The 24266-nt window shown below is 43.4% G+C and overlaps 1 protein-coding gene and 1 pseudogene across 3 annotated transcripts in view; one reads left to right on the plus strand and one right to left on the minus strand.

Annotated features, from left to right (window-relative positions):
• The window catches only part of TNRC6B (trinucleotide repeat containing 6B), a 259378-nt gene that overhangs the window by 162884 nt on the left and 72228 nt on the right, over positions 1-24266 (minus strand). For all 3 annotated transcript variants that reach the window (XM_021092847.1, XM_021092845.1, XM_021092843.1), the window contains exon 3: positions 21109-21199. In XM_021092847.1, the coding sequence (XP_020948506.1) occupies positions 21109-21199 (91 nt within the window). The remainder of the gene's footprint in view (positions 1-21108; positions 21200-24266) is intronic.
• LOC102162470 lies at positions 2935-6287 on the plus strand (annotated as a pseudogene).

A 24266-nucleotide genomic window follows, 5' to 3' on the forward strand; every position in this document is an offset into this window, starting at 1 on the left:
GCTATGGTATTTTAAGACAAAAGAATACATGCACAGTATAAATCCATTAGTATAAAATTCAAATATATATATACATTTTCAAACCACATATGTGTGTATATATAGACATAGATATATTTTTATGGTTTATAAAACTATAAAGAAAAGGGAATGATGATCACAAAATTTAGGTGGGTGAATATCACGAGAGTAGGGAGGGGTATTCGATGAGGAAAGGGCACGTGGCGGTTTCTGGGGTATGGTTAGGTCTGTTTCTTGGACTGTGGAGTAGGTACATGGGTGTTTATTTTATAATTATTCTTTTTTAATTGTACATCTTTCTTTTCTCTTTTATGCATATAGTTTACTTCTCAATACAGATTTTCAGGTGTTCTCTTGCGGCACAGAGCTTGGGCCACTGCTGTGGTGTGGGTTTGACCCCTGGCCTGTGAAATTTCTGCCAGCCACGGGTGCAGCCAAAAAAAAAAAAAAAATTTTTTTTTCCAAAGGAAGAAAACAAGCATTTTACTATTCCAGATGGTTTACTGATCAATAAAGGAAGATCACTGACAGAGATTAGAGCTATTTCCACAAACTGGGACTACCAGTCCTATGAAAGTTTCCCAAAAGACATAATTAAAAAAAAAAAATCAAACAGATATACTCAAGGAGATAGACATCAACAGATGTATTCAAGGATTACTCCCTATGAAGAAATATACTGTCCATGTCTTATAGGGCCTAGCAATCTAGAAGACAACAACATAGATACACACCCTAATGAAACCCAAATAAAACAGAATGCTTCCCAGCTCTGCAACCCTCTGCTGTTTCCATTTCTCAGAAATACTGGAGAAGATGGGATACTTTTAAGAGGCTAAGTTTCAAAAAGGACACAAAAATCTAGAGGTTTACTTTATTCCCATTAAAAGGAGAAACTGAAGGAAGTATGAGCAAGAATAATAAGACGCACACTGCAAACTGTGAAATTCAAACCAGGTTTCGACTTTTATTCTTCTCTTATGGACTTCCTGATTCTGCAGCCTACCAGGCTTTGCCAAGGAGAGGGAGGATTCTCCCATCCTAAATTTACACAGTGATCTAAACCCCTAGCAGAAAAAAAAACAGGGTTACAATGTTGCAGCGAGAACTTTATGAGGAGCTAGAGATGATCTTTCTGTTCTGCGGTTACAAGAAAGTACACACATGTGAAAAAGAAATCACTGAATTGTACATTTTATACACTTAATTCTACAAACGTTACGCCTTAGGGGGGAAAAAAGACGACAAATTGTTTAAACTTTAAAGTTCCTCAGAATCATTTTCTCAAGCCAAGAATGACTATTCTCCCACTTATATGTATTATGAAATTTTCTTGGTCTTTCATCTTTAAAAATCCTCTCCAATTAAAGAGCTCTAAAGGAGCTCCCATCGTGGCTCAGTGGTGCACGGATCCGACTAGGAACCATGAGGTTGCGGGTTCGATCCCTGGCCTTGCTCAGTGGGTTAAGGATCCAGCGTTGCCGTGAGCTGTGGTGTAGGTCGCAGATGTGGCTTGGATCCCGCGTTGCTGTGGCTGTGGCATAGGCTTGGCAGCTACAGCTCCAATTCAAACCCTAGCCTGGGAACCTCCATATGCCACGGGAGCGGCCCTAGAAAAGGCAGAAAGACAAAAAAAAAAAAAAAAAAAAAGCTCTAAATTTCAGACTTAGTTTCTGCTTACCAGTTTTTGTTTGTTTTTTAAGGCTTATCTATAACCAATTTCTAATTAGCACAATGATGACAAGAAGAAATAATCAAAGAGTCCACAGCTTCAACAACCTCCCCTGCACTGGCTCTGGAATCTTGAGCTCCAGCCCCCATATTTTACACACTAGTTTCCACTCGCATGGCCCAACAGGTCCAAAATGAAACATCATCTTTGTCCTCAAATTTCTCCTCCTTGTTATATGCCCTATCTCTGTAAATGGTACAGTTATTCACCGAGATCTTCAAACAGGAAACCTATAATTATACGAGATTCTCCACCTCCTTTCCGGAACCCCACATTAATCACCAACTACAGTGGCTTCTGCCTCTTAACAACTCTTGTATCCATCACCTCTTCTTTAGCCCCTTTAACTGTCATCGTTAAAGCCAGCGTCTCTAAATCTCACTGCTACAAAAGCCTTGTCACTGGTCTTTGTGCTGCTGGGCCCATCTTATTTCAATGCACCCTCCAGAGCATTTCCATCAGGCGGACTTGGTAAAAGACAAACACGAACACATCACTCTCCTTCATTCTTCAGGGGCATTCTATCACCCATCTTGAGGGACAAAAGTTCAGCTCATCTGCATAAGTGATCTGTCCTATCTGCCCCTGCCTCACTCACCATTCTGGACCCGGGGTGGACCCTCAGCCCTCTGTGCCTTTACAGACAGTGCTCCTTCTCGCCTAAAAGCCCAGGTCTTCCACGGCACAGACACTCCACATTCATATTCATTCTTTTCAGTCTATCCATCAACATGCTTCTCCCCAGAAGATATCACCTCCTTCACGTTATCCCTTTTCTCACTCCCCATCATCTCACAAGGCAATAAAAATGGTCCCAGAAAGATCACTGCTCCTTATTACCACTTCCTGTTTTTCTCAAACCCACTTCCGGTTCCCTCGCAAAAGAAATAAGGGCATCTTTATTTCTTTTTTTCTACAAATCTCTTGAACACTTTTGGACTTAATTTGATGATTTCCACCACTCCTCCCCCTTGACTTCATTTTCAGCTTCAACACTTTTATTCATAAAACTTATACCCTCATCTTTCTCCCACCGCCATTCATTCGTCCAACAAATATTTATTGAGTACATATTACATGCCAGGTGCTGAGCTGAGATGGTGAAGGAGACACCTTACCCTCAAAAAACTTACAGATGAGTCGAAAAGACAAAAACTAATCAAATACAATATAGTGCGAGAATGCAAGGAAACAACTTCAAGGAAGGAAAGGTACTTTTAACTCAGTCTACAGGTACCAGGCACTCTCGACCTGTCCTAGACAGACAATCCATCTCCTTCCTACTTCAGCCAGGAGATGGCGAGGACCTGAGGTCCATGGATGAAGAAATCTGCCTCCAAACTCTCTCACTCCCTCTCTACATTGTCACATCTTCATTATCACATCCATTCCCTGGTTCCTCTCTTTTGTAAGGGTCCATTCAGAGCTTCACCTGACAGGAATTCCAGTGACTTTCCTTCTCACCCTCCTAGATCTGCTCACCACCTTGTTCTTCCGACACTCCTGTCTTGCCAACCCCTTACTTTTTTCATTCAGCTCCTGGAGTGCAGAGCAGAGCTACAGAAAGTTATAAAACGGGTTCCTTTACAAATTATACCACTTAACTTCTACTCAGGGCTGACATCTCAGCACCTCCACCTGGAAGGCTCTTTCTCATCCTGTCTTTCTGGTGAACTTCCAGGAAACCTTCAAAGGCTGGTTCAAAAGTTACTTTTTTTAGGAAGTGTTTCTGTTATTTCCTAGCTCAGCCTCCTCCTCCCTTCCAGGTGCTCCTTCCAGTGACTAGCAGGGCTCGGTGAGCAGCTATGATCCTTTGTTCACCTGCTGCCCCCCTACTGGTGAGCCCAGGAGGAAAACAATGTAATCTCTGTGTATCCTAGACTCTAACACAGCCCTTCCAGCGGGTCATTCATGCCTGCAACACAACGTCCCAGTGCCTTCTCCTTCTAGGTGCTAAGAACTGGGATGAAGGACTGACCTCCTCCACCACATCCCCCGCCCCTGCTCCAAACCCCTCCACATGCATCCTCCTAGTCCGTCCTTTCTGAAGATGATAATGTCTAAGATTATCTCGCAAGCCTATCCCACATAAAGCCCTTCGTTTCTTCTCTTGTGGCTATATTATAAACCTGTAGCTTCACCCAACCTCCCCACCCCCTGCCCCCGCACTGCTCTGCAAGGCTAACCTCACCACTTGTACCCTACACCATTTGTACCCTAAACTCATGACCTACACCACACTGCCCCCCCTGTGATCTATCTCAGGAACCCTTCTTTATCCCCTTCCAGTAAAATCTACCCCTTCAACCTACAAATATTTTTATAATCTCTTCTATTCTGAAAAATTGTTTTTGACCTTGCGATCCTCTTCAAATATTCTCCTGTCCCCTCCCCCGCCTCCTTTACTATTCAAATTTCTTTTTTCTTTTTCTCTTTACAGTCGCACCTGGGGCATATGGAAGTTCCTGGGCCAGGGGTCAAATCAGAGCTGCAGCTGCCAGCCCACGCCACAGCCATAGCCATAGCCACACTAGATCCAAGCCACATCTGTGCCCTATGCCAGAGCTTATGGCAACACCGGATCCTCAAGGATCCTCAACCCACTGAGCAAGGCCAAGGATTGAACCCGCATCCTCACAGAGACAACATCGTGTCCTTAACCCCTGAGCCACAATGGGAACTCCACTATCTTAATTCTTAAAAGAATAAACTACACCCCATTACTTCTGTGTTCTCATCACTGAGAACTCTGTTCTGTTGCCCCCCAACACATGCGTACCTCTCTTCTCCCATCCACCCATTATAAAGCACAATTTTTGTTCAAATCAGCATTCAGTGCTAACAGAGCTACTAAGTAAATAACACGCAGAGCTGAATCATATGGAATATTATAATTAATATCCTTTCTTATACATTTTTTTCCCCTGGAACTAACAAATACTACTTCTTCTTACACTTTCTTTCAATTTTTTTTGGCCTTTTTTTTTTTTTAGGACCACACCCACTGCATATGGAGGTTCCCAGGGATCGAACCCTCCTTCTCATGGATACTAGTCCGGTTCATTGCCACTGAGCCACGACGGGAACTCCCTGACTATTTATTATGTATTTTTCACTAATCCTTCCTCAAACCCTCCAACAGAGCTGTAAGTCTCTTCTTAATAAGTTCAAACACTTTAGGTAATCTATCAATTTCACTCCAGTCTTGGAGACATTCCTCGGGGGTTTTCTCCGGTTCCAGTCTAGACTGTTTGCTCTCCAGGCTGCTGAACAGCTGACATCTTGCCAGGGATGTCTCTTTCCCTTCATCTCTGGAATCCTCTGCTCTCTCCTCTTCCCTAGAGCACCTGTTTCCCAGAGCCTTTGTCTTCCTATTTCATGGTTTAGGTGGTACATAGATTCCAATGATTTCCTAGTAAAAGGTATATGATAAAAGAATTTTTTGAGATCTTGAATGACTGAAATGTCCCTATTTTATCCATATATGTAACATGGTAGATTAACCTGAGTTATTAATCTCTGCTCCCTCCTAGCCCTCCACTAAAGTGATTTACATGGAGTTCCATTGTGGCTCTGTGCCTGCCTCTGTACCCTAACCCTAACCTGTATCCATGAGGATGTGTGTTCGATCCCTGGCCCTGCTCAGTGGGTCAAGGACCCTGTGTTGATGCAAACTGTGGCATAAATCGCAGATGTGTCTCGGATCCAGTGTTGCTGTGGCTGTGGCAAAGGCCTGCAGCTGCAGCTTCGATTCCACCCCTAGCCCTGGAACTTCCATGTCCTGCAGGTGTAGCTGTAAAAGGAAAAAAATAAAAATAAAAACATTGGAAGGTAAAGAGACTCTCCAGAAAGTAAAAAATTCAAAGTGATAAAAATTGAGAGATAAAGAGGAAAATTGAGGGATCAATCCTGTAGGTTCGACACTGAATAACAGGAATTCCCGAAGGAGAGAAAAGAAATATCGAATAAATAAGTAGAGAAAATATCCCAAACCTGAAGAACCAGAATTTCGAGACTTAGTACTTAATCCAGCACCAGCTCAATAAGTGAGAAAAGGACCAGCTCTTTCTCTGCTGCCACCAAGTTGCAGAGAGGTGGAGCCTCAGGCGCAGTCAAGATTCAGCTCCACCTGTAACCCGCTGCCGTGGCCAGGAAGGCATTGCTGCTGGGGGTATACTGAATACTGCTCCACAAGGGGAGCTGAAGAGCGCCCTCATCCACAATGGTTTAGCATGTGGAATTCGAGAGGCGGCCAAAGCCTTAGACAAGCACCAAGCCCATCTTTGCTTGCATTCAACTGTGACGAGCCCATGCCTGTCAAGCTGCTGGAAGACCTTTGTGCTGAGCACCAGATCGACCTGACTAAGGCGACGACAGAAAGTAGGGGAATGTGTACGTCTCTGTAAAACTGACAGAGAGGGAAGACCCCGTGAAGTGGTTGGTTGCAGTTGTGTGGTGGTGAAGGACTACGGCAGAGTCTCCAGCCAAGGACGTCATTGAGGGGTATTTCAAAGGCGAGGAACTGATCGAATAAAAAAACAAACAAACTGGGCTCTTAAAAAAAGACAAAAGGACCAAATCTGGTAGTTTGCATTTTTAGAAAACTGTTGGCTGTTTTCTTCTTTTAAAGGAGTATTTTAGGAGTTGCTGCTGTGGCACAGTGGGTTGGGGATCCTAGTCAGTATAGGTCACAGATGCGGACCGGATTGGATCCCTGGCCTGGGAACTTCCACGTGCCGAGGGTGAGGCTGAAAAAGAAAAGAAAAAAAAAAGGACTTTAAATTTTAAGTTTTATGAGGTATAACTGATATATATTTAACTGCATATTTAGAGCAATTTGATCAAATTTGATATGTGAACATACTCATGAAGACATCGCCCTTTTGTCATTACGGATTAGTTCCCATTTTCCAGAGTTCACACACATGGAGTCGCACAGTATGTGCTCTTCCGACTCCGCTTCCCTGCCCTCCTCTCTCCTCTCCTCTTCTCTTTACCTTTGTGTCCTGGCTAGAACTTCCAGGACAATGTTGAACAGAAGTGTAGAGAGCAGACATCCTTCTTTTTCTTGTCCTACATTGCAGGAGTAAAGCACTCAGTCATTCACCACTGAGTTTTATGTGAACAACAGAATTTTCATAGAAATCTTTTATCAGGTTGAGTAGCTCCTTTCTATTTGTATTTTGCCGAGAGCTTTTTCTTTCTTTCTTTTTAGGGCTGTACCCGCGGCATATCAAAGTTCCCAGGCCAGGGGTCAAACTGAATTGGACCTTCAGCCGCAGGCCTACACCACAGCCACAGCAACGGAGGATCCAAGCCACATCTGCGACCTACACCACAGCCATAGCTTAGAGTAAGGGTTAGGGTTAAGGTTCGGATCCTTAACCGAGTGAGGCCAGGGATCAAACCTGCATCCTCCTGGATGCTAGTCAGATTCATTTCCGCTGAGCCACGACGGGAACTCCGAAGTTTTTTTTAAATCAGGAGTGAATGTGACATTTGTCAGATGCTTTTTCTGCATCTGTTGAATTGATCATATGGTTTTTCTTTTTTACTTTGTTAATGTGATGAACGACATTGATTTTGAATTAAACCAACCCTACATTCCTGGGAGAGACCCTACCTGTTCCCATATTATCCTTTTTGCATACTGTTGACTCAGGATGCTAACATGAGGTTTTAGACTTTTTGCATTTATGTTCATGAGAGACGTTGATCTGTAGTTTTCTTTTTTTGCAATGTCTTTGTCTGGTTTGGTGTCAGAGCAATGCTGGCTTCACAGGATGAGCTGGAGCTGACCCTTGAACAACACAGGTGTGAACTGTGCAAGTCCACTTATAGGCAGATTTTTTTTCCCCATAGTAATAAACACTACAGGACTGCAGAATCTCCAGTTGGTTAAGTCGTGGATGGGGAGGAACCCCAGACATGGAGAAATCGAGTACAGGGAGTGCTGACTAAAGTTATACTTGGGTTTTTGACCGCTCAGAGGGTCAGGACCCCAACCCCCATGGTGCAAGGATCAACCACGTATTATTCTCTTTTCTTCAAGTGAAATCATACTAATTCATATCTAAGCACCTTACAATAGCATTCTACTGTTTTCTCCCTCAAGGCCTTTATGCCACTGTTATTGCATGATTCACAGATCAAATGTTACAAACCCACAATGCATTTGTATTATTTTGTTCAAACAATCAATTCTCTTTCAAAGAGATTTAAGCAACATTACCCATGTAGTTTCCACTTTCTGAGCTCTTCATTCCTTTGTGTGGATTCATATTTCCATCTGGCATCATTTTCCTTCTCCCTTTGACATTACTTAGAGTATGGGTATGCTGGTGATAAATTATTTCAGCTTTTATATGTCTAAAACAGCCTTTGAATTCAATTTTTAGCCTTCAATTTTCAAAGAAATTTTCACTGGTTATAGAATTCAAGGTTAGCAATTTTTTTCTTCCAGTGCTTTAAAGATGTTGCTCCTCTGCCTTCTTCTTTGTATTGTTTCCAACGAGAAGTTCTTTGTTCCTCTGTTAATAGTGTGTCTTTTTTTCCTCTGGTTTTAAGATTTTCTCTATCAGTGGTTCTGAGTAATTTAGTTAGGATGTGCTTTGCTGTGGTTTTCTGTTTTTCTTGTGCTTCAGGCACACTGAGCCTTTTGGCTGAGTATCTGTGGGTTTGTTTACAGTTTGTTTTTTGTTTTCTTTTTGGCCGCCCCGCATATGGAGTTCCTGGGCCAGGGATCAGATCTGAGCCACAGTTGTGACCTACGCCACAGCTGTGGCAAGGCTGGACCTTTAATCCACTGTGCTGGGCTAGAGATTGAACCTGTGTGCTGACACTGTGGAGATGTCGCCAATTCCAATGTGCCACAGTAGGAGCTCTTGTGGGTTTACAGTTTTTATCAAATTTGGGAAATTATTTCTTAGATATTTTTCTGCCCCCCTCCCTCTTCTTCAGAGACTCCAATTACAAGTGCACTGGGCTGATGGAAGTTGCCCAGGACACACTGATACTCTTCACTTTTTTGTTTTTACTCCTCTTTTCTGTGTTTCATATCAGATAGTTTCTACGGGTAATTTTTTAGGTTCACTAATCTTTTATTCTGCAATATCTACTCTGCCACAATCCCATCCAGTATATTTTTCATCTCAAATATTATAGTCTTCAACTCTAGAAAATTTCTCCCCCAGAAGTCTAACAATAGATCCCACGTAGCTAAGGGGCCAGGTTAGTGACCCTGGTTACAGCAGGTGCTTTTCCTGCAGGTGGTGATTCAGAAGCCCATGTTCGTCCCGTTCTATGTCCCTGCCAGTCCCTAGGACCCAGACTTCTCTGCTTATAGACTGCGGACCTTAGAGGCACAGCTTTATCACCAGCATCCCACTGACTGATTGAGAGCCAGTCACCTGGCTACACCTGGATGCAGGAGCTTCTGGGAAACACAGTTCTTCCATCAACAGCCCCACTGGAGTCCTAATACCATTCAGTGGGAGAGGGTGAGTTTCTTGGTGGACTTTGGCCATCTTGCTGCACTGCCCCCCTAAACCCCCAGGTAGAAAGAGGCCAGTCCAACATCCTTGGGTGGCTTATACAAGTGGTGCTCTGGACAGGTATGGCTCACCTCCCCAACCTCAGCTCTACAGACACATTTGCCCTGTGCCCCTAGGAGGTTGAAAGCCTTAAAGGTCTCCAAATGCCTTCTCCACTCCACACCTTGGCACATGCAGCTCCCTCTGCAGAGGCAGGATAACTGAGTGTGAAGAGTATGATGATGAGCTTCAGACAGCAATGTGGCCCCTCAGAGCGGAGCTTAGACCTGGATGGAGCTGGATCCCAGGGCACAGCCCACAATGCTTTGTTGCAGTGCTGGCAGGACCAGGCTATGGACCAACGTGAAACTCTAGAAATTGATTTAGGTATTTTTTTTTCCCCCTGCATTTTAGGACTGCACTTGTGGCATATGGAAGTTCCCAGGCTAGAGGTCCAATCAGAGCTACAGCGGCCGGCCACAGCCACAGCCACTCCAGATCTGAGCCGTGTCTGCGACCTACACCACAGCTCACGGCAACACCAGATCCTTAACCCACTGAGTGAGACCAGGGATCAAACCCGCATCCTCATGGATAAGATTTGTTTCCACTGCGCCACAATAGGAACTCCCCATTTGGGTCTTTGAAAAAATGTATTTTCCATGTCTCTGCTTGACTTTTTGAACATCTGAAGTACAGTTATAACAAGTGTTTTAATATTCTTGTCTGCTAATTCTAACATCTGTGTCAACTGTGAGTTGGCTTCAATTGATTTTTCTCCTCGCCATGTTTGTATTTTCCTGGTTTTTACATGCCTGAAAATCTCTGCTTTGAATAACAGACTCTGAGAATTTTTTTCTGGGTTCTGACTATTTTTGTATCCCTATGAATATTTTTGAGCTTTGTTCTGAGATGCAGTGAAATTACTTTGAAACAGCGTGTTCCTTCTGGGTCTTGCTGTTAGGATTTGCTAAGCCAGACTTAATAATTAGTTAGAGCTAATATTCCCCTCTACCGAGGTGAGACGTCCACCAGCACTACTGCAGAGTGTCCTAATAATGCTCCAGGCATTAGGAGGTTTCCCAGCCTGTAGAAACTGGCACAATTTCGGGCACTGTTTGAGTGCTAGACTCCATTCCTTCTAATCCTCTTGGATGGGCCCCCTCCTGCCCCAGCCTTGAGTAGACACATGCCTGTGCCAAAAAGTACTCTGCTGAACTCAGGGTGACCCCTGCACAAATCTCCAGAGTTCTCTCTCAGAGCAGCTCTCTCCAGGATTCTGTCTGGCAAACTGGCTGCTCAGGTCTCCTGGACACTCAGCAATGTTGCCTCAACTGAGAGGGGCCCCTGGGCTTTGCCTGGATCTCCTTCCCCGCACTGAGGCCGAAGCTCTCTCACGCCAGTACGCTGGGCTGGTCGGAGGACTCGCCCTGTTTTCCATTTCTCAGTGAGCAATGTCCTTCAACACCCGATGTCCACTGTCTCGAAAACCACTGCTTCAGGTACCTTCTGTATATTTGCTAAACAGTTGTTTCTAGTGGGAGGGTAAATCCTGTTCCTGATACTCCATCTTGTCCAGCAACGAAAGCCCCAATGACTTTTTAGTTTTTATTTATTTATTTATTTGTCTTTTTGCCATTTCTTGGGCCGCTCCCGCGGCATATGGAGGTTCCCAGGCTAGGGGTCTAATCGGAGCTGTAGCTGCCAGCCTACGCCAGAGCCACAGCAACTCGGGATCCGAGCCGTGTCTGCAACCCACACCACAGCTCACGGCAATGCCGGATCCTTAACCCTCTGAGCAGGGTCAGGGATTGAACCCGCAACCTCATGGTTCCCAGTCGGATTCGTTAACCACTGATGGGAACTCCCCCAATGACTTTTTAAAAACACTGTGATAAGATATACAAAACATTAAAATTTATCATCTTAACCATTTTAAGTTCACCGTTCGGTGGCACAAAGCACATTCCCGTTGTTTTCTGACCACCACCACCACCATCTCTAGAACTCTTCTCCTCTTCCCAAACTGAAACTCCGTACCCACTGAACAGTAACCCTCCACTGCCTCTCCCTCCAGCCCCCGGCTGGCAACCCCATGCTGTGCTCCGTGAATCTGACCGCTTCAAGCAGACCTCAGATAAGCAGAATTATGCAGTCTTTATCCTTCTGTGATAGGGTTGTTTCACTTCACAAAGTCTTCAAGGTTCATCCATGCTGTGGCATGTGTCAGAGTTTCCTTCCTTTCGAGGCTGAATAATATTTCATTTTATGGATACATCACATGTTGGTTATCCATTTGTCTGGTCGATGGACACTGGGTGGTAACTACCTTTCGGCCATTGTCAACAATGCTGCTACAAACACAAGTGAGCAAATATCTGAGTCCCTGCTTTCAATTCTTAATGACTTTTTATTCCTCAGTAGATTCTCCTTTCTGGGTCCTTCCTTCCCCTTGACCTATAAGTAACATCTGACATAGGAGCCATGTCAACCCTTCTGAAAATCTGCTTTGTACTGGAGGACACTCTCCATTTCTCTTCTTCTCTCTCGCCCAATCTTAGGGCCTCTGCATGTCTTCCTCTGACTCAGAAAGCTCTTCTCTCATGTTGTTCATGAAAGCTCCCTTCACATCATTTAGGCATCAGCTCAAGCGCCATCTCTTTAAAGTGATAACTCAATTTCTGACCACTGCAACGAAAAGAGCTTCCGTATCCATCAGTCACTCTCTAGTGTAACACATACACTATCAGAAGGGATCACTTATTTATGTGTTTTGCTGTCTGTCTCCATCCACCAAGACTGCAAACTCCTTAAGGTAGTTTGAACTCCTCTGAATGTCTTATCGTAAACTGGGCACAAGAAGATGTCTGATAAATATCTGCTGGCTAATTTGCTAATCTCGGCTTCTCTTTCTTCTGCTCTCTAAGCACTGATTTCTCCAGGTTCTATCCTCCGACCTCTCTCTTCACATCCTGCCACAGCAATCTCATCTAATCTCACAGTTTCAACTGTTAAATTTGAGTGGTTCCCAATTCTACATTTCCAGCCCTCGCCTATCCTGCCTCCAGCCCTGTATTTTCACCTGGCTGACAGGCACCTGTGGATGGCTTGCCACCGTCTTAAACTCTGCACTTTCCATACAGAACTAGTCCCATTCCTCCCACACCCTTCTTGTGTTTCCTATTTGGTATCCCCATCCTCCCAGTTATTTAGCTTGAAACCCTGATGGTACCCTTGGTTTCTCCTTTTCCTTCTCTGCTATATTAAAATCCTGTCCATTTTATAAATGTTAACACCCTTCCAACCAGGCCCTCTTCCAGGTACAGGAGATGGTTTAAAAAGAAAAAAAAAATCTATTTCCTGAAACATAAAGCTGAGAAGGACAGCTAATATTTGTATGACGGAATCAATATTCAAAATGATCTTTGCAGATGAAGGAGAGGGGTGGAAGCTCCTAAAATTGTTTTTTATTCTTACTGGATATCATTCAACAACAGAAAAAACCCATAAACCTTAAGGCAGAATGTAATGAATTTTAGATACGGTTGCACCGTGTAACCACCACAGGGGTCAAGACAGGACATTTCTATCTCCCCAGAAAACTCCTATAGGCTCCTTCCCTTGAATCCCATCCCCCACACCCCAAGCAACTGCTGTATCACCACGGATGAGGTTTACGTGTCCATTAACCATTGTAGGCTGCCGGCTACAGCTCTGATTCAACCCCTAGCCTGGGAACCTCCATACACCACTGGTGCAGCACTAGAAAAGGCAAAAAGACAAAAAAAAAAAAAAGAAAGAAAAGAAAAGGAAGTTCTGGAATTAAGGATCAAACCCAGGCCACAGCAGTGACAATGCCGGATCCTTAACCCACTGCGCCACCAGGGAATTCCCCCCAAGGTAATTCTTAAGTATACAGATTCTCTTTAGAGAATTTGTCGGTCAAGATAGCTATTCTAGTCTGTCCTCTACATCAACATCGGCTATCATAAGAAAGTAAATCATAAAGTAAAAGCACATCTCACTCCCATTCTTTAAAAATCTGCTGCCTATCATTAGAACGCCTCAGCCTAAAATAATCTAGTCTCTGACATCACCTCTCTTCAGTCTAGCACCCAATACTCTTATCACTGTGTAGTGGATTACAGGTGACCCTAAATTTTCGGCCAGTCCTCTTACTGGGGGTGGAATCTGTTTTTGCTTCCTCTGAATCCAGAGTGGCCCTGGATTCACTTTAATTCAACAGAATACAGAGGGAGTAAAACTGTTTGACTTCAGAGGCTGGGCCTTAATATATCTGCAGTTTGCACGCTTGGAATGTTCCCTTTTAGAGCCCAGTCGCCACGCTGTGAGAAACCCAAGCCCCGTAGAGAGGTCATATGTAGGAGGTCCTTGATGCTTGGGTCAACAGCCTCAAGCTAAGCTCCTAGCCGGCAGCCAATACAGACCGCCAACCATGTAAGTGAGCCACTTTGAACATTTCTGGCAAGTTGGAACTCCAGATGACAGCAGCCCTTGCCGACACCACTTTGGAGCAGAAGAACTGCCCTACTGGACCCAGCCAACTACAGAGTCATGGGAGATAACAGGGTGTGGTGGTGGTGGGTATGTGTGCGTGTGTTTATTTTAATATATATACACGAAACCTTCATTTTTTAGAAAAGGTCTAGGTTAACAGAATAAGTAACTGAATGGTGATAAAGGTATATCCTTTTATAATATCTCAATTAAAAAGAATAAAACAGAAAGGACAGTGTAAAGAAACAGCTGTAAGATGTGTCAGTAAATCCACGTTAGAACGGAAACTCCCAGTAATGCAGAGTCCTCCTATGTGACGCACGAGACACAGATCGGGCACGAAGAAACCCGATCGTTTCATTCAGTGTGTCAAAGCCACGTATGACAGGCGAAATAGGATCTGCTTTTAGATTAATGTGACAATATAGGCACATTAATACTAAAAAAAAGATAGATGAGTCTCTCTCTAAAGGGATTATGCCAATGAAACACACACCCCGACCTGTGGCTTTCCGATAGGTCATCACTCGTTTTCTACAGAACACAATTTTCATATTTAACTTTTGAAAGTGTGGAACAATAAGACAGATTCATGGGTAACTGTGTTCATGCTATCTAATTTTCTCTCTCATGGACACAGCAGGGAAATTAAATAAGCCCTGAAGTAGTCCTTGGGAAAAATACATGGAAGAGTCACTGTGCCTCCAAAGATATAGTCAGGGGCTTCTGAAATTTTACATTAATAATAACTCTGTCAAATTTGTCTTCTTCCAGTATTTATAATGGAAGCTTTCACTCCAACAGCAGACTCTGTTTGAGAAAGTGCTTTAGGTCACACAAAATTATATTCTAGTGACCATTCAGGGAGGGGAAAAAAAAAAAAAAAGCTAGTTCTAAACTAATATGAAGTTTAACTTTCTTTTTTCTTACTTCCACTTAAAATTCTTGGAGCTCCAACAATTAAAACAAAGAAAAAACACAGTTCACTGAGGCAGCTCTGTGTCAGTAACCAACACAGTTCCTGGCATGTAACAGATGCTCAATAAATATTTGCAGAAGTAATGAGAGGAAAGGAAAGAGGGAAGGAGGAAGGCAGGTGAAAAAAAATAAGCGAGGAAAAACGGAAAGAATACTTGTACTTAATCACAGATTTATCTATGGCCCAATCTACGGCAGCTTTTGGAAGCCATCCTCTGCTTTTTATCTTTCTAGCAAAGAAACAGAGTCTTCTAAACTCTGTACATCTGTACGTCTCCCAACTATTTTGTTTTGGGTTTTTTTCAGCCATGTCTGGGGCATACAGAAGTTCCGGGTCTGGGATCAAACCCGCACCACAGCGATAACAACACCAGATCCTTAACCCAGTAGGCTACCAGGGAACTCCACCTCGACTCTCAAAGAATCTTTAATCCCCAATCCATCTCCGAACTTAAACATCTCTAAAAAAAAGCTACGGAAGGACTTCCCTTGTGGTCTGTAGTATAACTTCATGGCATTGTCACTGTTCTGGCTCTGGTTTGATCCCTGGCCCCGGAACTTCCATATGCCAAGGGTGCAGCCAATCACTTAATAACAACAAAAAAGCTATGGAAGATGTTACACAGTTTCAAGAATACTTCCTCAAAGGGAACACTGAAATTCACATCCCGGAGTTCCCGCTGTGGCTTAGCAGTAACCCGACTAGTATCCATGAAGACATGGGTTCAATCCCTGGCCTTGCTCAGTGGGTTAAGGATCTGGCATGGCTGTGCACTGTGGTGTCGGTTGCAGACAAGACTCAGATCCCGAGTTCCCGGCTGTGGCATTTGCTGGAAGCTACAACTCCTATTCAACTCCTAGCCTGGGAACTTCCATATGCCTGGGGGGGGTGGCCCTAAAAAGGAAGAAAAAAAAAAATCCAAATCCTCCAAGAAGACTTCCTTTGTCAATCCTGTCCAGTCACAAGCATCCCTGATTTTCACTTTTCACAACACCTACGTGGAGATGTTCAAAACTGCCCCGGCCCATTCACTTATTAGCTATTCTTAGCACCTTCCCTACAAAGGCAATTCCAAAAATTCCCCCTCAATAGGAAACCTAGACTCATCATTTCAAGTCCTCAGGCACGCAGTCCAGACTCTCCAAATAACAACGACTTCCATCTAGTCCAGAGGCCATGTGGAGAAAGCCAAACCTATTTTCTTTCTTCTTCTTCCAAATTCCTCCCCTCACCAGCCAAGTGTCAGGCCTGAGCTCAGGCAATACCGTGGCCTCAGGGGCCTGCCTCCTGGACCCCAGGCTCCTTCAAGCTCACAAATCTGGTGACTCTTCTCCAGAGACACACTCTGCCTTCCTCCACTCATTTCTTCCCTCTTTCCTCAAATGTGCATTGGCCTCCTCCATTAAAAACAAACAAAAAACCTTTCTCTTGAACTAATAATGCCTCCTCCTTCTCCTGCTCTTCTCTCTTCACTTCTAAATTTCCTAAAATTGGGTCATAGACTATAGCCACAACTCTTATTTTTTTTTTAATCACTTAACTTCTTGTTCACCCATAAAACTTGGTTTCTTATCCTCTTACTCTTGATCACCATTAATAAATTCTTTTTAAAAAATCTTCTATTATGGAAAATTTTAAGCACATCGAAATAAATACAAATGAACCTCTATGTGCCCGTCACTAAGCTCCAAGAGTCGTCAACATTCTATCTTCTTGATTCTTTCATATATCTGGCCATTCTTCATCCCTATTCAGTTATTATGATTCTACAGTTTTCGCAGGTAGAGCATACCTGGGAAATTGGAACTTTACTGTAACCTGTAAGTTAGAGCAATATAATTTTGACGAATGGATATACCTGCATAAGCCACACCTTCAGACTCAGACATCTCCATCTCCCCAGAAGTTTTCCTCGCCTCCTTTCTTTCTAATGAAGTCTTCAAAAAACAAATCGAGATCCATTTTAATTACCAACCTCCTTGGCTTCTGGCAAGTACCTGACAGTATTGATTCCACCTTGTTCTTGAAATTTACCTCTTTTTTTTTTTTTTTTTTTTTTTTTTTTTTTTGTTTTGTTGTTGCTATTTCTGCCTCCGCAGCATATGAGTTCCAGCTAGGTCCAATCGGAGCTGTACCACCAGCCTACGCCAGAGCCACAGCAACGTATCCGAGCCGCGTCTGCAACCTACACCAGCTCACGCAACGCGACGTTAACCACTGAGCAAGGCAGGACCGAACCACAACCTCATGTTCCTATCGATTCGTTAACCACCGCGCCACGACGGGAACTCCGAAATTTACCTCTTGATGTCTATGAAGCAAAAGTATTCCAGTTCATTCTCAAGTTAGTCATGACCGTTTTACCTCCAAAATACACCTCGAGTCTGCCTTTCCTCCCCATCAACTCACTTTGCTAACCCATGTGCTCTCTCACCTGAGCAGTGGACTATGACTGCCTTCTCCCCGGTCTCCCTGCTCCCACTCTTGTCTCTCTCCAACCCACTCTCCATTAGCAGCCAGAGTGACCTTTTAAAATTGCCAGCCCTTGGAGTGCCCGTTGTGGTGCAGTGGAAACGAATCCGACTAGTGTCCAAGAGGTTGCGGGTTCCATCCCTCGCCTTGCTCAGTGGGTCAGGGATCCGGCGCTGCGGTGAGCTGTGGTGTAGGTGGCAGATGCGGCTCGGATCCCATGTTTCTGTGGTGTAGGCTGGCAGCTGTAGCTCCAGTGTGACCCCCTAGCCTGGGAACTTCCACATGCCAAGGGTGTGGCCCTAAAAGGCAAGCAAGCAATCAATCCATGCAGCCCTATCACATTACCTCCAACTCAACCGCCTTTACTGGGTTCCCAGTTTACAGAGACTAATTCTACACCACAGTCGTCAAGTTCTGCAAGGTCTCTGCCTTCCTCTATGACTTTCTATCACCGCTTGGCCACCGGGATCTCTGATAGTTCTTGGAAGAAGCCAAGGGCTTCTGAAGCTGTTTCATCTGTCTAGAATATTGTTCTTCTAGCTCCTTACACAGGGCTCCCTCAGCCTCAGCCTCACAGCTGAAATGCCACCTTTTCAAAGAGGCCTTCCCTGACTAAACTAATAAGCCTGTCCTCCCAGTCACTCTACATAACATTATTTTTAAAATATTTTCTTCATAGTACTGACCGTATTCCATAATTATTATCATTATTTATATTTCTTTCTCCTACTAAAATGTAACCACCTTCAGGGTAAGAACCATGTCTTTCTTGCTTAATATTGTATGCCCTAATAACACATGCTCAAGAATTATTTATTTTACTGCTGAATAGCATTGAGAACTTTGTCTAGATACTCATGTTGCAACAGAAGAAAAAAAGGGTGGGGGAAAATGTAATTGTAATGTATACACGTAAGGATAACCTGACCCCCTTGCTGTACAGTGGGAAAATAAAAAAAAAAAAAAAAGAATTATTTATTTTAAAAAATGGATTTAGTTCAAAATCATTGTTTTATAGAAAAGTCCCCACTTTTTCTCAAAATCAATTACCTTTCCTAACTTTTCTATTAACAGAAAAACCACAAATTACATTACCATTGTACTATGACAAATTCCTGCATTAAAAAAAAAAAAAAAAAGAATTCCCGTTGTGGCTCAGCAGAAACGGATCTGACTAGTATCCATGAGGATGCAGGTTTGATCCCTGGCCTCGATCAGTGGGTTAAGGATCCGGAGTTGCCGACTGCCGTGAGGTGCGGTGTAGGTCGCAGACACGGCTCGGATTCTGCATTGCTGTGGTTGTGGCGTAGGCCGGTAGCTATAGCTCCAATTCAACCCCTAGCCTGGGAACCTCCACATGCTGCGCGGTGTGGCCCTAAAAAACAAAAAAACAAAAAAAAAAAAGAAAGAAAGAAAAGAAATTCCTGCATTAACATCAAATCATTTCAAATATAAGATTTTAAACAAAGAAAAGCATAGGAAAGAAAGAAATCACAAAATATAACTTAAACTAAGACTGATGAAAATTAAGTTATAATCCAATTTTTAATCATGGAAATATCTACTTAATTGCAAGTATAAAAAGAATGTTCTCTTATTCTTTAATTGATTCTAAACTGATAAACTATTCAATAATTAAAAAATGAAGGAGTTCCTGTTGTAGCGTGGTGGAAACGAATCCGTCTAGAAACCATGAGGTTGCAGGTTTGATCCCTGGTCTCACTCAGTGGGTTAAGGATTGGTGTTGCTGTGAGCTGTGGTGTAGGTCACAGACTTGGCTCAGATCTCGTGTTGCTGTGGCTGTGGCATAGGCCGGAGGCTACAGCTCCAATTAGACCCCTAGCCTGGGAACCTCCATATGCCATGGGTGTGGCCCTAAAAAGACAAAAAAAGAGAAAAACCAAGAAATGCAGTCCTTTTTTCCCCCCAGAAAGGTAAAATCAGTCTCTGGCACAATTAAATATTTTATAGTGGTCTAGTTACACACTTGCCAAGCATTCCTCCAACTGCAACCCATCTTTCTAGAGGATCCAAGAATCCAGTCTTCCTTAATGTTATAGCTCATTATAAGTTACTGAATTAGAGTTCTGATGAAGGGTTATGTGCACTGTAGAAATTCGGGGTTTGGGGGTTTTGGGTCCCCTGTGTGTGTGTGTGTGTGTCTGTGTTGGGGGAGAATCCTAGAATGTGTGCATTTCTCACATATTCTGACTAACCCTGAATGAGATTCAGGATCTAGATGAGTCTGATCAAAGTCTAAAGGATCTGGCTTTGGTCACAAAAGAAGCGATCTGGTGAGATGGGGATAAAACTAAACAAGAGGACAGGATGACGTCTGTCTTTCAACCTAACATATGGCTACAGTGAGGGGATTCAGAAAGAAGCTGTTTTCACAAGGGACCCCGAGACTCAGGGCACAGGCAGTGCTTCTCTGAAACCCAGAGCAGAGAAGGGAGCGGCCTCTCTAAAACTTAGTGGGGTGTTGGATGAGGCCAGCAGGCAGCGAGGACTGATCTGATGGGAACCCACAGACATTTTTTCCTGTCTCTTTTGTTTTTTAATATTGACTGATGCGAAATTCACAAAACATAAAATTGAACATTTTATGGTGAACAATCCAGTGGCATTTGGTATATTCACAACACCTCTATGAAGTTCCAAAACATTTTCATCACTCCTAACAGACACCCCGTACCCATTAAGTAGTCACTCCTCACTCCCCTCCCCACAACCACTCCCTGGCAACCTTCCGTCTGTGTTCTGTCAATGGATTATCTATCCTACCTATTTTCAAATAAATGGAATCCTACAATATGTGACCTTCTGTGCCTGGCTCCTTCCAATTACCATGATGTTTTGGAGTTCCCGGTGATATTTTGACCCCTTCCCACTTTTGCTCTGGTCAAAGAATAAGCCTTCCACCAGCAGCAGTGGCAGCAGCAAAAGGACACCCCCAGGAGGGTTCAGGGCAGGTAACACCAGAGGGGCTGAGCACTGCCCGGGACAGTTGGAGATACCCAAAGGGCTCCCAGAAAGGACTAGAAACAATTTGAAAGGAGACAGAGGGACATGGAGGGACGCTGAGGGGTCCATAGGACCAGGTGGAGGAAGAGCCAAGGAGATTCAGGACATGGAGCCAGACAGAGTCAGACATCAATAACACACACACACAGCTACTTATACACAGGGTTTGGCAATGATAGTATTCATTCAAGCTTTTCTTGAAAAACCAAACCAATTACCACTTAAAAATGTGTAATTAGGAGTTCCCACTGTGGTGCAGCAGAAATGAATCCAACTAGCATCCATGAGGATGTGGGTTCAATCCCTGGCCTCGCTCAGTGGGTCAGGGATCTGGCGTTGCCATGAACTGTGGTGTAGGTCGCAGACATGGCTCGGATCCTGAGTTGCTGCAGCCAGCAGCTGCAGCTCGATTCAACCCCTAGCCTGGGAACTTCCCGATGCTGCGGTGTACCCCCCAAAAAAAGGCAAAAAAATGTACAATTAAAAATGTCTAAAAAATGTTCAGTGATGCCTCTGTGCAGCAGGAATAAGAGGGTTTTTTTTTTTTTACACTTTTTACCTTATACATTTCTGATCTGTTTTAATTTTTTAAATAAATATAACTTGCATAATAAAATGTTAAAAGAGAAAGTGCTTCCACATTTTTCTATGAATTCAGTAAAAACTTTTTTTAAATTTGTCATGTAGTATAACAAAAACAGATACTGAGAAGCAAAATGCTTCTCAATCTTAGGTTAGCTTCTAATTTAAATCAATCAAAGTTCTAAATTCCCCCAAAACCTCACACCCACTCTACTCATCCACTGCCCCTTGCTGTTTAATTCACTGACCTTGGAACTGCTTTCCTCTGATACTTCTCCCTCATTGGTTTGCATGGGAACAGACTCTGTGCAAAACTCTGCAGAAACACACAAATACTGCCTAAAAGAGATAAGAAGAGAAAAAACACATGAGGAATGGAGTTCAAAAACTTGCTTTTTCAAAGATCAGACTGAAATTCTGTCACTAAGACCAAAGACACAGGAAGCAATGACCTTGAGTAATCTGTGCATCTGTGTGTGTGTGTGTGTGTGTGTGTGTGTGTGTACATGTGCATACACATGCATCCTAGGTAAGAAAGGTAGGCAGAGAGGAAGGGAGGCAATTTTCCCCACCTTAGGGGAGGATAATTAGGAAAGGTTCAAGATCCTGGAGTATTACGCACGTCCAGATTGCTTTCTTCTTTCTGACTTGTGTAGAGCCAGTAGAGCAAATCTCCAGCAATTCATACAGGACAAACACTGACCTGTCAGAAAGGAGGCCTCCCTAGGTAAAGCAGTGGACCAGCTGTGATGCGGTCAGATTGCCTGGATACCAGGCTAGGCTGCTGAAAGTGGCTAAGTTTCCTGGGTTTATAATTTATGTTCAACACTTATGGAGTTCCTGTTGTGGCTCAGTGGTAATGAACCTGACTAGTAACCATGAGGATGCAGGTCTGATCCCTGGCCTTGATCACTGGGTTAAGTATCTGGTGTCAGCTGTGGTATAGATCGCAGACATGGCTCGGATCTGGCATTGCTGTGGCTATGGTGGAAGCTGGCAGCTCCAGCTCTGATTTGACCCCTAGTCTGGGAACTTCCATATCCCACACATGTGGCCCTAAGAAGCAAAAAAACCAAAAAAACAAAAAAACCCCACAAAAAACAACCACTTAATGGTATTTTATAACTGAAATAAAGGTGTATTCTAATGGTTGATCCCACCTCTTTATTTTAAGACAATTGTGCTTATTAATAAACTACGTCAGTTAATTTATTTTTATATGAGAACAGGCTATTCATAGAGCAAGACAGTAAAAAGTAGAAAATTTTCCTTTAAGAATGAGTCAAATTGTGTTAAAGTCAATGAGTCAAGAATGTGTTAAAATTTTATGAATTAAAACATGTCAAAAAGAAACTACTGAAAATTTATGCAACATTCAAATTAATTTATTAAATACATAATTATTAACGAATAATTATTTTAACTGACACAAAACAAATCTCCATTATAATACAAGTATGAATGTTTTAAAAACCTTTCAAATACTTCAAAGGGCTCATAGCTACAAAATATGAAAGCTAAGAAGATGCTTGTCAGTATATCATTTTTGGGTGCAGAGAAATCTTTATGAATGCAGCAGACCGGGGACCTGGCAACCTGGGTCTGCTGCAGGCTTCTCAATAACCATCCACAAGACCCGACGCTAAGAGGGTATTTCTGGGATCTGTTTCCTTACTGTTTGGTAGGAAAGGGAATCAAAATATCCAGCGTGCTCACCTAATGAGTTTTTTTGGGGAGCCAATGTGTATTTACGTAATTGAATTATAATACTGGTTCAGTGGAAGCTCTTTTTATTTTTTTATTAAAGTATTGTTGTTTACAATTTGTGCCAATTTCTACTGTACAGCAAAATGACTCAATCATTCATATGCATATACACACAATTCACACATATATACACAATCTTTTTTTATATTATTTTCCATCGTGATCTATCCCAGGAGATTGGATATAGTTTCTTGTGCTCCAGTAGGACCTTGTTGCTTATCCATTCTAAATTTAACAGTTTGCATCTACTAACCCCAAACTCCCAGTCCATCCCACTCCCTCCCCCCTCCCCCTTGGCAACCGCAAGTCCATTCCAGTGGAAGCTCTCTTCATCAACCCCCATTCACTCACGCCACGTGTACCCACACTGTCCGTTTCTCCTGTAAAACATGTAACTGATGCTCACAGCAAGTGAAACAGGCTTTCTCTAGTTGGTTTTGCCTTTCATCTGTGCAAAAGCAGAATTACTCTTTCTATGAAAACTAAATCAATAGCACTGGAAAAAATCCATGATATAACTAAGAAGATCTGGTACACAAATGCTAGGCAAAGTCTTTAAAGTTCTCATTCTACTTGAGGAAACAGGAGATCATATTTCACAGATGATACATTGTAGGCACAGGTGACCAGGAAAGACACCTCCATTATCTCGAGCCATTTCCATTTGAACGCGGTGCTGGGAGGGAGGAAGGCTTCCTCCCCTCTCCTGGCGCCTCTCCGACCACACACTCCGCCCAGGGGAGGTACAGGATCCTGCCTGAATGGCGAGTTCAGAGGAGAAACCAGGTACGTGTGCTCCGCCCTTCTCCCTTCCCTTGGGAAGCCCCCAGAAGCCCTTGCTGTGCTCTGCTCTTAAGCCATAAATGCAGGTGCCTGTGACCTGTGACTAGCCTGTTGAATTCTGAGATGCAGAGTTATGACTCTGTTCTCCTCCCTACTGATGTAAGCCATATTCTCCAGTTCAGCTTTATTAGTAATAAAGATGATATCTCAGTCTCCCAAATGCCCTACTCTTTCATTCCTCAACTGGTATAGCCAAGGGGAAAAGTGCTATTTATTCAGTCTCTCAAAGACCCTAACCTGGTGCCTGAGACTAGAGTCTTAATAAATAGACATGAAGCAAAATTTGGGGAGAAAGCTACATGCGGAATTTCTGAGGCTTCTGCTGGGGCCAGGAATCAGGGCCTTGGTCTTTAGGGACTGGGCAAAGTCTTTAGGGACTGGGCAAAGTTTTTTGACCTTGCAGCGTTTTACATGGTTATACCTAGCTTTTTACCTACTGAGGCCAAATTAGAAGTTTATAAAGCACAGGCCACACTGTATTTTTTTTTTTTTTTTTTTTTTGTCTTTTTGCTATTTTTTGGGCCGCTCCTGCGGCATATGGAGATTCCCAGGCTAGGGGTCTAATCGGAGCCGTAGCCACCAGCCTACACCAGAGCCACAGCAACTCGGGATCCGAGCCGCATCTGCAACCTGCACCACAGCTCACGGCAACGCCGGATCGTTAACCCACTGAGCAAGGGCAGGGACCGAACCCGCAACCTCATGGTTCCTAGTTGGATTTGTTAACCACTGCACCACGACAGGAACTCCCACACTGTATTTTGATCTTAGTGGTAACTGTAGTTATGGCAACTCT

This window comes from Sus scrofa, chromosome 5 (genome assembly GCF_000003025.6).
Source record: "Sus scrofa isolate TJ Tabasco breed Duroc chromosome 5, Sscrofa11.1, whole genome shotgun sequence".
Lineage (NCBI taxonomy): Eukaryota > Metazoa > Chordata > Mammalia > Artiodactyla > Suidae > Sus > Sus scrofa.